The 15234-nt window shown below is 48.7% G+C and overlaps 1 protein-coding gene across 10 annotated transcripts in view; it reads right to left on the bottom strand.

Annotated features, from left to right (window-relative positions):
• Window positions 1–15031, bottom strand: part of LOC144693365 (gephyrin) — a 447589-nt gene extending 432558 nt beyond the window's left edge. For 2 of the 10 annotated variants that reach the window (XM_078563205.1, XM_078563210.1), the window contains exon 1: window positions 14767–14905. Coding sequence is in view for 3 of the 10 variants with exons in the window: in XM_078563214.1 (XP_078419340.1) it covers window positions 14767–14830 (64 nt within the window). In the remaining 7 variants the exon portion in view is untranslated. Of the gene's footprint in view, window positions 1–14766 lie in introns of all 10 variants that reach the window. The other 8 variants (XM_078563214.1, XM_078563208.1, XM_078563215.1 and 5 more) reach the window with 8 other exon arrangements.
• Between the last annotated feature and the right edge of the window lie 203 nt (window positions 15032–15234).

Below are 15234 nucleotides of genomic sequence, written 5' to 3'. Positions count from 1 at the left end.
AAACCATAGCTTTCACCCTGGCATGATACATGGCCAACTTATTAAACGGTGCCTCTATGTCAAATGCCTAATCTTTAATCCAAATATATTCCTCATTTTATGCTCATTTCAGACAATTAAGTCCTATCAGACACAGATTTTGTTCTTAAAACAGTTCGATTCTTGCAGTTTGACATTTATAAAACTGCATTTAAAAGTATTCAATGCAAAAATAGAAAAAAAACCTATCAAGAAAACACAGACTCTTTCATCAATCAAAGTGCTGTGAAAGGAATGATTTGTTGTGAACATTTGTCTGCTGTACTGGCATTAATTTGGCACGAAGCAACTATGTGACCTTAACCAAACAACCAGCATGACTGCTAATATATGTAACCCAAAAGGACATTTGTCACAGGTATTCCAATTAATAAAGACTTCTACAGAAGAGGTGATTGAAAGAAATGTTACATGGATCACTTCAGATAAATTATGTTAGCTGTCTCAATCTCCACAGCACAGTAAAGAGCCATCCCACTAAATTAGAAAACATTATACTCGAGGGAAAATGTCAAGTAAGGCATGTATGAAGCAGATGTTACATGGAGGACACTGGAGGGTGAGCAACAGACGACAAGGCAATGATCAGATTGAAGGAGGAGTTTAGCTGAAACCCAGGATTCATTGCCAGACATCCAGTGTTCCTCCCGGTTTCTTTTAAACCATTTCCTTTGGTGCACTGACGAAAGGTTGTGACGAAAGACCCTACCAAATAATCAGTTTATTTTGGATCAAGGCTGAAATTACCAATGAACACATTGAGTGATTGTGTGTCAGCTTTGTAACCACTCCTTGGAAAGTTGTCCTAATGCAACTTTAGCTGAAATTCAATGGAATTCTTTCTGTCATTCCACGTTTGAAAGCAAGTTACGCTCCTACTTTGCCTGGGCGTCGGCCGTGGCTCAGTGAGCAGCACTCTCAGTCAAAAAGTTATTCATTTATTCATTTGAGCCCCACCCCCAGAGGTTTGGTCACATAACCGAGACTGACACCTCAGTGTACGATTGAGGAAGTGCTGAAGCCATGTCTGCCTTCTCCCTTGGATATAGAAGATCTCATCGCTCTATTCCAAGAAGAGCAGGGGAGCCCTCCAGCATCTGGGCCAATATTTATCCTTCAATTAACACCTAAAATAGACGATTTGCTCATTATTCCATTGCTGTTAGTGTGAACTTCCTGCAATCAATTTGGCTGTGCATTTCCTACTTTACGGCACTGACTATACTTCAAAAAGAGTACCTCATTGGTTGTAAAAAATCTTTGGGCTGCCCTGAGCTTGTGAAAGGTGTTATATAATCGCAAGTTCTTTTTTCAAACTTCAATACAAACGTCGACCATTTCTTAAAAGTATTGAGTTGGAAGTGAAATAGGAAGGCTGTGATAAATCGAGACTATCCGACCTGAAGATATATGGAAAGAAATGCACAAGGGCGAGGAGTTTCTGCATGATTTCCACTTAAACATCAGCATGGCCTGGGTGGACTCAGATGAAATAGTGCTAAAACTTGCAGAATTATAAAGTTAAGTGTGTTGCACCCATAACTTTACACTGGGGCATCTGCGATCTTTCCTGCAAGTTTAAAAGTCCATTCACCCAATGCAGTCCCCACACACAAAACTGGCCACAATGCTGAGTTTCTGCCATTTGCGTCTGTTTAGGGGATTTCCTCACATTGCACCCAGCAGCACTGGCACCTGTGGCCCAGCATTAATTACCTGTGCTTGCAGGGACCAGCAGTCAATTGAAGCCTAACCCAGGTCTTGTTTCTCCTGCTGCTACTGCAATTGCTGTAAACTCAATTTAATTTGGTCCAAGTTCACTCAATTACAGTAGATCAGGACATATCTGTGCGGCTTCAATTGACTGCTGGTCACAGGTCTGACGTACCAAGCTTGGATCAAAGCTGTCAAATGACGCCAATTTAAAAGCAAGACAAATAATACCAAATCAGTCAGTTCAAGATTAGCTCATTTCCTGGCAATTCCATTCCTCTTTGCAATGCGGAGAATGCTCTGTTTCTGTCACCAACATTGGAACAGGAGTAGGCTATTTAGCCTCTCGAGCCTATCACCATTCAGCAAGTTCATAGATGATCTGTACATAACTTAATATCACTCACGTTTGCCTTGTATCCCTTAATACCAAAAATCTCTCAAATGCAAAATAAACATTTTTAAAAATCTGTTTTAGGGATGTGGGTGTCACCAGCAAGGCCAGCATTTATTGTCCATCCCTGATTGCCCTTGAGGTGGTGTTGATCTAGTATCAATGTGAGGGGGTTACACAGGGGGTGGGGGGGGGGAAGAACAAGCGAGGGGGGGTCACGCGGGGAGAATGAGTGAGGGGGGGTCACGCGGGGAGAATGAGTGAGGGGGGGTCACGCGGGGAGAACGAGTGAGGGGGGTCACGCGGGGAGAATGAGTGAGGGGGGGTCACGCGGGGAGAACGAGTGAGGGGGGTCACGCGGGGAGAACGAGTGAGGGGGGTCACACGGGGAGAATGAGTGAGGGGGGTCACGCGGGGAGAACGAGTGAGGGGGTCACACGGGGATAACGAGTGAGGGGGGTCACGCGGGGAGAACGAGTGAGGGGGGTCACGCGGGGAGAACGAGTGGGGGGTCACGTGGGGAGAACGAGTGGGGGGGGTCACACGGGGAGAACGAGTGAGAGGGGTTACATGGGGAGAACGAGTGAGGGGGGTCACGCGGGGAGAATGAGCGAGGGGGTGTTACATGGGGAGAACGAGTGTGGGGGGTTACGCGGGGAGAACGAGTGAGGGGGGTTACATGGGGAGAATGAGTGAGGGGGGTCACACGGGGAGAACGAGTGAGGGGGGTCACGCGGGGAGAACGAGTGAGGGGGTTCACACAGGGAGAACGAGTGAGGGGGTCACGCGGGGAGAACGAGTGAGGGGGTTACGCGGGGAGAACGAGTGAGGGGGGTCATGGGGAGAACGAGTGTGGGGGGTTACGCGGGGAGAAGGAGTGAGGGGGGTCACACGGGGAGAACGAGTGAGGGGGGTCACACGGGGAGAACGAGTGAGGGGGGTCACACGGGGAGAACGAGTGAGGGGGGTCACACGGGGAGAACGAGGGGGGTCACACGGGGAGAACGAGTGAGGGGGTCACGCGGGGAGAACGAGTGAGGGGGGTTACGTGGGGAGAACGAGTGAGGGGGGTCATGGGGAGAACGAGTGAGGGGGGCTACATGGGGAGAACGAGCGAGGGGGGGTCACACGGGGAGAATGAGTGAGGGGGGGTCACATGGGGAGAACGAGTGAGGGGGGGTCACACGGGGAGAATGAGTGAGGGGAGTCACGCGGGGAGAACGAGCGAGGGGGGGTCACACGGGGAGAACGGGTGAGGGGGGTCACACGGGGAGAATGAGCGAGGGGGTTACACAGTGGGGGCACATCTCTAAGTGAACGGTTCTTGCAGAGAGCCAGCACAGACAGGAAGGGCTGAATAGTCTCCTTCTATGCTATAACCATCCTCTGGATTCCATCAATTGCCATTTGTGGAAGAGTTTTAAACTTCTACCACTCTGTGTAGTAGCATTTCCTAATTTCACTCCTGAAAGATCTGGCTCTAATTTTTACTCTATGTTTCCTAGTCCTAGACTTCCCAACCAGCAGAAATAGTCGCTCTCCATTTATCCACCTGTTCCCTTAATATCTTGAAAACTTCAATCAACTGACCCTTGAACCTTCCAAATTCCAGGGAATACAAGGCTAATTAGTGTAATCTTGCCATGTAATTTAACCCATGGAGTCCGGCTGTCATGATGGTGCTGCATTCTCCTTCCTAAAGTGTGGTGCCTAGAACCACTCACCGCTCTCCAGATTTAGTCTAACTAAGGCATAACTTCTACCCTCTTGTATTGCAGTGCTCTGGATACAAAGGCCAGCATTCCATTAGCCTGTTTGATTTTCTGTGCCTGTTAATGACATTTTAATGATCTGTGAACCTGGAGCCCCCAGGTTTCTTTGGACCTCCACTGTTTCTAGGTATTGGTCATGCTGCTCGATTGAGTTGATTCGTGGGAGATTGTGTGTTTATCTTTGCGCTAATGAACTTGCAAGACTTCACCTCGGCAAAACGAGTCCAGTGTCATGTAGATTCTGGGTGCACTTTGTCGATTGCGTCCCTCGCAGCAGCTCCACGCCAAGGTGTTCTGATACTGGATCCCTCAGTTGTGCCCACCAGGTCCGAGTGACAAATTGTGTATTGTGCAACACGTTTCAGATTCTTTCAGTGGGTTGACCTCGATGTTAACTCAGGATTTCCCTCCCAACCAGTCAGCACCATGAATGTGATCAGATTTGAATAGAATATCAACTATACCCTACACAACTGGCTTATTGCAACTTTTGATAAATGCCAGAAGTGGGACATCAGTTAAAACAAAACTGTAGCATGGGTTGCAGAATGGGTCCTGTGGTCTTGCTATAGAATTACTTTGTGCCCCAATTGTTACAGCTGTAAACTGACACCGCAAATACAAAAATAAAATACTGCAGATGCTGGAAATTTGGAAAGAAACCTGGATGGGGTATCAATCGTGGAATAAATATTCCTTACACAATCGGACCGAGGCGACACGACAAAGGCACAACCAACCCAGTCAATCCTAAAAGTCCACCTCACTAATGTCGGGGGACTTGCGCCAAAATTGGAAAAGGTGGTTCACAGACTAATCAAGCAACACCTCAATATTGTCATTCTTACAATGTCCCAAACTCCTCTATCACCATCCCTGGGTCTGTCCTGCCAGTGAGACAGGATGTACTCACCAGAGGTGGCAGCACAATGGTGTACACGTGGGAGGGAGTGGCCCTGGGAATCCTCAATATTCACTCCGGACCCCATAAAGTCTCATGGCATCAGGTCAAACATGGGCAAGAAACCCTCCTGCATCTCCTGCCCTCCCTCCCCCCAAGTGCTCCTCCATGTTGAACATCACTTGGGAGAGGCACTGAGGCCAGCAAGGACACAGAATGTACTCTGCTGGGGGGCTTCAATGACTATCACCAAAATTGGCTCAGTAGCACCACCGCTTACAAGGCTGGCCAAGACCTGAAGAATGTAGCTGCCAGACTGGAACTGAGGCTGAGGAGAACCAGCACAAAAGAAAACCTATCTGACCTCATTCTCACAAACCTACCAGCCGCAGATGCATCTGTCCACGGCAGTATTGGTAGGAGTGACCACTGCACAGTCCTTGAAGAAACAAAGTACCATCTTCACACTGAGGATACCCTCCATTTTATTGTGTGGCATTACCACCGAGCTAAATAGGTTAAGAACAGTCTAGCTGCACAAAGCTGAGCCACCAGCAGCAGAATTATATTTCACAGCAGTCTGTAACTTCATGGCCCAGCATATCCCTCATTCTACTATTACCATCAAATGAAGGGACCAACATAGACTCAATGAGGAGTACAGGGGGGACATGCACCAGGAGTAGCACTAGGCATACCTAAAAATGAGGTATGAACCTGGTGAAACTACAACACAGGACTAGTGCATGCTAAACAGCTGAAACAGCATGTTACAGACAGAGCTAAGCGATCCCATAACCAACAGATCAGATTGAAGCTCTGCAGTCCTGCCACATCCAGTCATGAATGGTGCTGGACAATTAAACAAATAAATGGAGGAGGAGGTTCCATGGACATCCCCCCCTCATTGATGATGGAGCTCAGCACAGGTGCAAAATAAAAAGCTGAAACATCAGCATCCATCTTCAGCCAGAAGTGCCTGGTGGATGATCCATCTCGGCCTCTTTACATAATATCAAGAAATGGCTGAGTGCATTGAATACACCAAAGGCTATGGGCCCTGGCAACTTCCCAGCTGTAGTACTGAAGACGTGTACTCCAAAATTAGCTGCATCTCTAGCCAAGCTGTTCCAGGGCAGCTACAACATTGGCATTTAACCCAATAAGAGTGGGAAATAGCTCAAAAGCCAATCTGGCCAATTATTACCCCATCAGTTTACTTTCAATCATCAGCAAAGTGATGGAGGAAAGTGTCACTGGTAGTACTATCAAGCAGCACTTACTCAACAATAACCTGCTCACTGATACTCAGTTTAAGCTGCCAGGACCACTCAGTTCCTCATGGCATTATAGCCTTGCAGAGTTTAGGTGAAAGTAACTACCCTTGGCATCAAGATGAAGTGTGGTCTCAAGAAGCCCTAGTAAAACTGAAGTCAATCATCTTAGCCCCAGAACATCACTGCAGGAGATCCTCAGGGATGTGTCCTAGGCCCAACCATCTTTAGCTGCTTCATCAATCACTTTCCATCCGTCATAAGATCAGAAATGGGGTGTTTGCTGACGAGTACACAGTATTCAGTTCCATTTGTGACTCCTCAGATAAGGAAGCAGTCCGTGTCTATATGCAGCAAGACCTGGACAACATTCAGGCTTGGGTTGGTAAATAACATTCATGCCATGCACAATGACTATCTCCAACAAGAGAGAATCAAACCATCTCCCATTGACATTGAATGGCATTACCATCGCTGAATTCCCCACCATCAACATCCTGGGTGTCACCACTGACCAGAAATTTAACAGGGCCAGCTATATAAATACTGTGACTACAAGAGCAGGTCATAGGGAGGGAATTCTGCAGCAAGTAACTCAACTCCTGGCTTCCCAAAGCCTAACCACCATCTACAATGCACAAGTCAGGAGTGTAATGCAATACTCTCCGCTTGCCTATCATGAGTGCAACTCCAACAACATTCAAGAAGCCCAGTACCATCCAGGACAAAGCAACCAGCTTGATTAGCACCCCATCCACCAACGTAAACATTCACTCTCTCCACCAAAGATGCCACAGTGGCAGCACAAGATGCACTTCAGCACTCGCCAAAGCTTTCTCAGCAGCACCTTCCAAAACCACGACTCTACAACCTAGAAAAACAAAGGCAGCAGGCTCATGGGAACACCACCAACCGCAAAATCCCCTCCAAAACACACACCAGTCTGACTTGGAAATATATTACCGTTCCTTCATTGTCACTGGATCAAAATCTTGGAAATCCCTCCCTAACTGCAAGAGTGTAATTACACCATATGGACTGCAGCAGTTCAAGAAGGCAGCTCACCACCATCTTCTCAAGAACAATTAGGGATGGGCAATAAATGCTGTCCTAGCCAGTGACACCCACATCCCATGAATAAATAAAACCCATGAGGCTGGCAAGTTGGACTTCACCTTTTGTTTAAAATTACAATTGACTCATTAGTGGGCACTGTGTTCCTGCCACAATACAATTCACACAATAGCCCAATTTTTAAAAACATATTCAACCCTTATGAACCCCAAAGGTGTAATAGCAGCGTAGTCCATGTGACCTGAGAGTAGTGTTTCTGATGCTGCCTCTGGGGTCCAAGTTGGACATTTAGTGCCTATTGCTGCAGAGTTGAGGATGGGGGTGGATATTGCACAGTGAATTACAGTGACCAACTCCCAGCTGCTTAGGAGCCGTGAATGAGTAGTGCTGGTTTTAATGCATGCACTGGTGTTCAAGGTCAGTGCGCTGAGATAAACAGATGAGGAGGCCAAGGCTCCAGCAACAGTGAGGTCTGAAGCACGGCCATCAAAAGTGTACTGCAGCTGCTTTATTTCCTTAAAGTCAACCTGCCCGCTTTGAATTTGAACAAAGCTGGGCAGCTAACTGCTCCATTCTCCACCAATCAGAGTCCACTTGCCAACCAATCAGAACTCTCTTCTCATGCAGTATGAATTGTTGTTCCCACATTACAATTTGGTAATTTCTTGCAAGCTATCCTGATCAGTGCCAGATGGAAAGCTTAGAAAGCATATCTCTTTTTTCAGCAATCACACAGGTTTATTCACAAACCCAATGAATACATGCTACCTCTTCCACCTCTCCACACTGGTGGAAACCAGTTCTTACATATACTTAAGAATAATGCCCTAACCTTTCCCCAATTAGTAACAGCTGCTCTCACTTACAACTAGAGTATGCACTTCATTGGAACAGATTTGAAACATTAACAGTACCTTGGTGGAATGTTGTGTGCAATATGAATGAAGTGTGGAAACAACTCATATGAAGGGAAGAGTCAAACACTTGACAAAAAAGCAAAATACTGAAATAAAAACAGAAAATGCTGAAAACACTCGGCAGGTCTGACAGCGTCTGTGGACAGATAAACAGAATCAGTATTTCAGGGAGATATGACCCTTCATCAGAACAGAATGTGAGAAAAATTGAACTGGGTGGTCATGTTGTAAAATAACCCTAACAAAAGAGCACAGGAATTTTATAGCCAGGGTAATAGGTAGGGAAGTAAGTTGTGGTGAGGACAAAAGGGGGCTACAAAAAGATTTAGATAGGTTAAGTGAGTGGGCAAAGATCTGGCAAATTAAGTATAATGTGGGAAAATGTGAAATTGTCCATTTTGGCAGGAAGAATAAAAGAAGCATATTTTCTAAATGGTGAGAGATTGCAGAGCTCTGAAATGCAGAGGGATCTGGGTGTCTTAGTGCATGAACTGCAAAAGGCCAGTGTGCAGCTACAACAAATAATTAGGAAAGCTAATGGAATGTTATTGTTTATTGCGAAGGGAATTGGATACAAAAGTAGGGAGATAAAGGCAAAATACTGCGGATGCTGGAAATCTGAAACTAAACCAAAAAATGCTGGAAAAACTCAGCAGTTACAGCATATGTGCAGAGAAAGACAGAGTTAACATTGAGTCCGTATGACTCTTCTTCAGAGCTCTGAAGAATCGTATGGACTCGAAACGTTAATTCTGTCTTTCTCTCCACAGAAGTAGGGAGGTTATGCTTCAGTTGTACAGGGCACTGGTGAGACCACATCTGGAGTGCTGTGTACAGTATTGGACACCTTATTAAACGACAGATGTAAATGCATTGGAAGCAGCTCAGAGAAGATTTACCAGACTAATACCTGGGATGGGCAGGTTGTCTTATGAGGAAAGGTTGGACAGGCTAGGCTTGTATCGCTGGAGTTTAGAAGAGTAAGAGGTGACTTGATTGAAACATATAAGATCCTGAGGGGTCTTGACAGGGTGGATGTGGAGAGGATGTTTCCTCCTGTGGGAGAATCTAGAACTAGGGGTCACTGTTTAAAAACAAGGGGTCGCCCATTTAAAACGGAGATGAGGCGAAATTTTTTCTCATTGGGTCGTGAGTCTTTGGAACTCTCTTCCTGAAAAGGTGGTGGAAGCAGAACCTCTGAATATTTTTAAGGCAGGGATGGATAGATTCTTGGTAAGCAAGGGGGTGATAGGTTATCTGGGGTAGGCGGGATGCAGATTTGAGGTTACTATCAGATCAGCCATGATCTTATTAAATGGCGGAGCAGGTTCGAGGGGCTGAATGGCCTACTCCTGCTTTTTGTTCATATGTTTGTATATAATCTGATCTCCCAGAACACTGCTCAGGGCTAACCTGGGCCGTGAAGCATGGTGATGTGCTACAAGTTAGAGGGGAGCAGAGTGAGAGGGAGAGGAGGGAGAGAGAAGTTAGTTCATATTGTTTTGTTCACATTTATTGCAGTTGTCTCTAATGCTCCTTTGGCCAGATCTGGTGGATTGAGTACTGGAGCAGGGTGGGTCCCGTTATCTGCGAATATATTTTTCTGTGGACAGTGAATGTTTGCGAATTGGGGGAACTTCGCTATTTCAGGTTGTGTGGTCTCCCCAGGTGCAGCTGGTGTGGATGGGTAAGTGTCTGGGGATTTGCTGAAAAAGGCTGCTCTGTGGTCCCCACATATATCCCACTTAATCTCCTTTCTCCTTTTTAATCTCCTCGCTCACCCGTCTGTTTCATTTCCCTCGATTACTGTGGTCCTGTGCTCCTGTTAGTAACCCCTTCTCTCTCTCTCTCTCTGTGCTGAAGCTGTTTTTTTTTGTCACATCAAGAATCATTGCTGATCCCATCCCTTTTCTTTCAATGATCTGCAAAGAGTGTCCTTTCCCCCTTAACACAGCGCGCAGTGAGATGGGAGCCTGAAACCGAGCCAGGATGCCTGCCACTGCATCTCAGAACAGCTCGATCGTGGAGTGCGATGAGGGCAAGAAGCAGCGACCGGGGAGGCCTGCAGGGGGTGAGGGACGGGGAAAGAGAGAGAGAGAGAGAGATGGGCGAGACCTCGGACAGTGGGTGTGGACGGGGCGAAACCCTCAACGACAGGGCTGTGGCTGGGAGAAAGGGCACTATCTGCTATTCACACTGTGCATGCAGCTTCAGGGTCTGTGTCATCTAAAGAGGAGAAACGACCTTTAACAGAAGAATTAGCAGGTCGCCAAAAAAGCAGATGCTCGATGTACATTAAGTAGATGCAGCAGCGCCTAACATGTGCAGGCGACCTGACCCAGGCAACAAGGCACAGTGGAATGAGAGAAACTATAAATACTCCTGGGCAAGGCACCAGCAACTTATCAATGGGCGTGTACTCACTCCCACTATAGGGAAGCGTCAGCTGTAACCACGGCAACTCCCTTAAGCATTCGAGTGTAAGCACCACAAAAATAGAACAAAAAAAAAATCAACGGTATTAAGCTGATCCTCCAAATACAAACCTTCTAACAGCCTACAAGATTATCCAAACGCTGTCTGATCAATACAGAGTCAAACATCATTCTTCGAGATCAACACCCCAATAACAAACTCAAAACTACATTCCTTCAACCCCTATCCTCTCCTCACTGACCCTATCATCGGCCTCGAGGATAAATATTCCCAGTTTATTGCAAAACCATAGCCAAATAAACCCTCGCCAAACTATGGCCATTTATTTGCAGCTTTCAACATGTATCATTTGCTCCGTGAGGTGTGTCCCATCCCAACACCACGTTGTGTTGGTTCACAAAGAATTCCAAATAAACAACCTTACAGCGTTGTTGGTGAGTTACCACCGTCGCTGCTGCTACTAGAGGGAAGAAAGGGTTTCAGATCCACCGTCATTTAACTTGCACGCAGACAAATTCCACAACTTGAATTAACATTCAGTCAGCTCTGTGGCGCTGAGATGGAGAGGAAGGTTAGGACCAGGATTTAACTCGTGTACAAAAGAAAAACAAACCGATCCCAGGCGCTTCCAGTAAACTGACAGAACTGTGTAAACACGACCGGTGGTTATTTTGTAGTTTATTCACTAGGTAAGGTTGACCTCCAGCTCACTCAACGGCAACGTGCATTTAATACAGCGCCATTAATGTTGTATTAAGCTCCCCAGAGGCGTTTCACAGGGGCGTTGTCAGGCAGGCAGCCACAAAACAGGTACTCGGACAGGTAGATTTTAAGGAGAGAGGCTGAGGGAGGGAATTCCAAGATTTAAGGGACCATTAAGTTTTGTTTCAACAGAGCCTTTACGCGCTCACCTAATCTAAGAGGTGTCAGTGCTGGGTAACCACACTGGGTCAATTATACCCCCTTCAAACACTCGGACACAGCACAAGCAGAATAAATTTCCCTCGTCCTGTCTCCATGCCCCAACTCAGAGGACACATCTCCTGCTTTGGTGTGAAGAGCCGACATTTACAGGCCGTCTCTCTCTCACACACACACACACACAGAAAATCAAAAACTAACCACGGTTAACGCTTCCTCATCGACTGCAAGACATTGCAAAGTTTTAATTTCATTCGAGCCGCCAAAATGTTGACAGTTAAATGCAAAAGCCTACTTTAAAAAAAAATACACGAACGCTGAAAAGAAAAACGATGCTTCGTCCGTCCATCTGTTCAATAATAACATGTGGCTGTGAGACCAACGCAAAACCCGCCGTGTGCCAAGTGGCGACTGTAATGAAGATGCCAGAACTGATACCAAGTAATGTCAAGCTGTTCTGGGCAGCAATATTGCGCGGGGTTTATTCCCCGTACAGAGGTCTAAGTCCCTGCACAGAACTGGGGATAACTAACTAACATGATTCACGAAAAGAAACATTCCGATCAAATTTCACTTGTGAGAGTTTTCATTGGGGGGAGCGCAGTCGTAAGGCGGGTTGTTAAGGCAGCCCTGCTAGTGCTCGATAGAAAGACCCATATTGTGCTTTTGAAAACAACTCATTCAAACTTCTAAAACATTTTCAGCGCACTTAGGAAGCTACAATTTTTATTTAACTGGGGGGGGGGGGGGGGAGGGGGGAAGCTGGAAGTGCAGAAACTATCCTGGTAATTTAAAATTAACAGGCAGCCCTTACTTTCTGAGCAATTGTAGCCTATGAATATAAATTGCCTTTCAGTTTCACCGAGGTGAACGCATTGTTCGTTCAGAAGTCTGAGAAAAGTGGCTGGATATAATTCACTGGGAACATTTATACTCTCTCAGGCATGGGCCATGCTGTGGATCTTGCTGTGCTGTTGATCTCGCCGGGGAAGCTGTTGTGATGCTTTGAGACTATGCGGGTGCTGGCTGGTTGCTACTCGTTTATTAAAACGCAGTACCTCTCGGTTGGTGTTGACTTTCCAGGGGGTTTTCTTTTTATATATATATCTGCTGAGGAAGCAAGCAGTAAACGGGATTTTCGCTGGTGTTTTTTTTTAAGTAAAATCTGTTGCATTTGCTTTCTATCCCTGCTGGAACAGGTACTTTGTGGTCAAAAGGTACTGGGGTACAACACCTCTTCCAACACAGGGGCATATTTCATATTATTTTCCCCACAAAATAAGGAAGGAAGGGAGAGGACATAAGGTGCTGTAATCCCCTCCTCTCACCTCGTCAGCTTCAGTCTGTCACTGATGCCATTCACTCTGCACGGCATGCCAAAGCTCCCGGTGTGAATTTTATTAAGATACATCCATCATTTATTAGTTTTTTTTTAACCTTACTCCCCTCTTCCGACGGTAATATCAGAACAGGGTAGGGAATTTACACTACAGGAAAAAAAACAAATAAAACATGCATTTCGATTCTTTCCATCACAAATCCCTCCGGCTCTGTGCATAAATCTCACTCGAGCACGTCCTATGTTTCAGCACCACCGCTCTGAACAGCGCACCAATCTTTTGGTGCCCCATTCCAATCACAAGCAAGCTCCCAATTTAAAATGTGTGTATATATATATATATATATATATATAAACACACGCGCGCTTATTAAACGTTGATGTTGTAAGGCCAGCTCAAAGTACACATGCAAAAACGAACGGCAGGTAACTCATGTCCAACATTACAATCACAGCACTTCACTCCGCCCCTCATTGAAATGCACGTTGCAAATTGATAGCCCCCATATTGAAATCCAGATTTTAAAAAAAAACAGCCCTCTCTCCCCAACTAACTCGCCACAGGGAGAGATCTTTGGACAATAAAAGTTGCAACAAAAATGAATAAGTGTTGGGAGAGAGAATGGGGGGGGAGGTTCAACAATGGTCTCTCTGCCTCAAACCAGCCCCGTTAAGTGACGACTATCTCCCTCTGGGTGTTCTGATGTTGAAGGCGGCAAGGGGCTGATACCAGGGTTCCTGCCAGTGGCCTGAGGCCAGGGTCCCTGCCAGCGGGGTGAGGTCAGGGTCCCTGCCAGCGGGGTGAGGTCAAGGTCCCTGCCAGCGGGGTGAGGTCAAGGTCCCTGCCAGCGGGATGAGGTCAGAGTCCCTGCCAGTGGGGTGAGGTCAGGGTCCCTGCCAGCGGGCTGAGGCCAGAGTCCCTGCCAGCGGGCTGAGGCCAGGGTCCCTGCCAGCAGTGGGCTGAGGTCAGGGTCCCTGCCATTGGGGTGAGGCCAGTGTCCCTGCCAGTGGGGTGAGGCCAGTGTCCCTGCCAGCAGTGGGCTGAGGCCAGTGTCCCTGCCAGTGGGCTGAGGCCAGTGTCCCTGACAGCAGTGGGGTGAGGTCAGGGTCCCTGCCAGCAGTGGGGTGTCAGGGTCCCTGCCAGCAGTGGGGTGAGGTCAGGGTCCCTGCCAGCAGTGGGCTGAGGTCAAGGTCCCTGCCAGTGGGGTGAGGCCAGTGTCCCTGCCAGTGGGCTGAGGCAAGTGTCCCTGCCAGCAGTGGGCTGAGGCCAGTGTCCCTGCCAGCGGGCTGATGTCAGGGTCCCTGCCAGTGTCCTGAGGCCAGGGTCCCTGCCAGTGGGGTGTCAGGGTCCCTGCCAGCAGTGGGGTGAGGTCAGGGTCCCTGCCAGCAGTGGGGTGAGGTCAGGGTCCCTGCCAGCGTCCTGAGGCCAGTGTCCCTGCCAGCGGGCTGATGTCAGGGTCCCTGCCAGTGTCCTGAGGCCAGGGTCCCTGTCAGCGGGGTGAAGCCAGGGTCCCTGCCAGTGTCCTGAGGCCAGGGTCCCTGCCAGCAGTGGGGGCTGCTTTGCCCATGCCCGGCCTTTACACTGCCCTCTCTGAATCCAAGAGCCCGGGAGCCGGCTTGTGTTCTGCCAGCTCCTCCTGGTAAACACCAGCCCGGGAAGTGCCTGCCTTCACTGGGGTATCCAGTGGGGGGGGGGCTCCCTCCACCCTCTCCCTCAGAGACCTGAACCCAGAGGCCGGGGACTGAGCTTCCCTCCCCATCCCCACCCCCCCCCCCGACCACCCTGCTCCCTCCCCCGGGGAAGCGGCGTCAGGAAAGACCGCGGCTCGGCGCGGGGCCTACCCCGGACAGCGGCGCGGCACAAGCCCGAGGAGAGTGACAGGAAAGGGCAGCGGCCGGCGGGGCAAGGGGGGGGGGGGGGATCTGCCCCCCCCCCCCCCCACCTGTGCCCGGGTTCCCCCTCTCCCCCCCGGGCCCGGGTTTTACCTGTCAGCACTCCCACTCGGATCTGGTGCTCGTGGTTGGTGAGGAGCAGCCCCTCGGTCGCCATGTTTACAGCAGCTCCGGGATCCGGCGAAATCCTCCGAGCGGCAGCAGCCGCACAGCTCGAGTCCGGAGGCAGCAGCAGCGGAGCGCAGACAGCATCGAGCGGGGGGCGGGAACCGAGCGAGCGGGCGGGAACCGGGCGTTCAGCAGGAGCTGCACCGGCAGCTCCCTCACTGACTCCGCCCCGCACTGCCGCTCTCCCACCGGGAACAAACCTGGAGCTGGAGCTGGAGCTGCACCAGGCTGGGAACTGCAACTGGGAGCTGGAAATCACTCACTCACTCGCTCACTCAGCACTGCCGCTCACTGCATGGAGCAGCACTGAGCACCCACTCACTGGGAGCTGGAGCTGACACTGTACTGGGCACCCACTCACTGACAGCTGGAGCTGACACTGTACTGGGCACA

The sequence above is a fragment of the Cetorhinus maximus genome, chromosome 18 (genome assembly GCF_964194155.1).
Source record: "Cetorhinus maximus chromosome 18, sCetMax3.hap1.1, whole genome shotgun sequence".
Taxonomy (NCBI): domain Eukaryota; kingdom Metazoa; phylum Chordata; class Chondrichthyes; order Lamniformes; family Cetorhinidae; genus Cetorhinus; species Cetorhinus maximus.
Note: the sequence above shows the minus strand (reverse complement) of the source record. Positions and strands in the feature narration are given on the sequence as shown.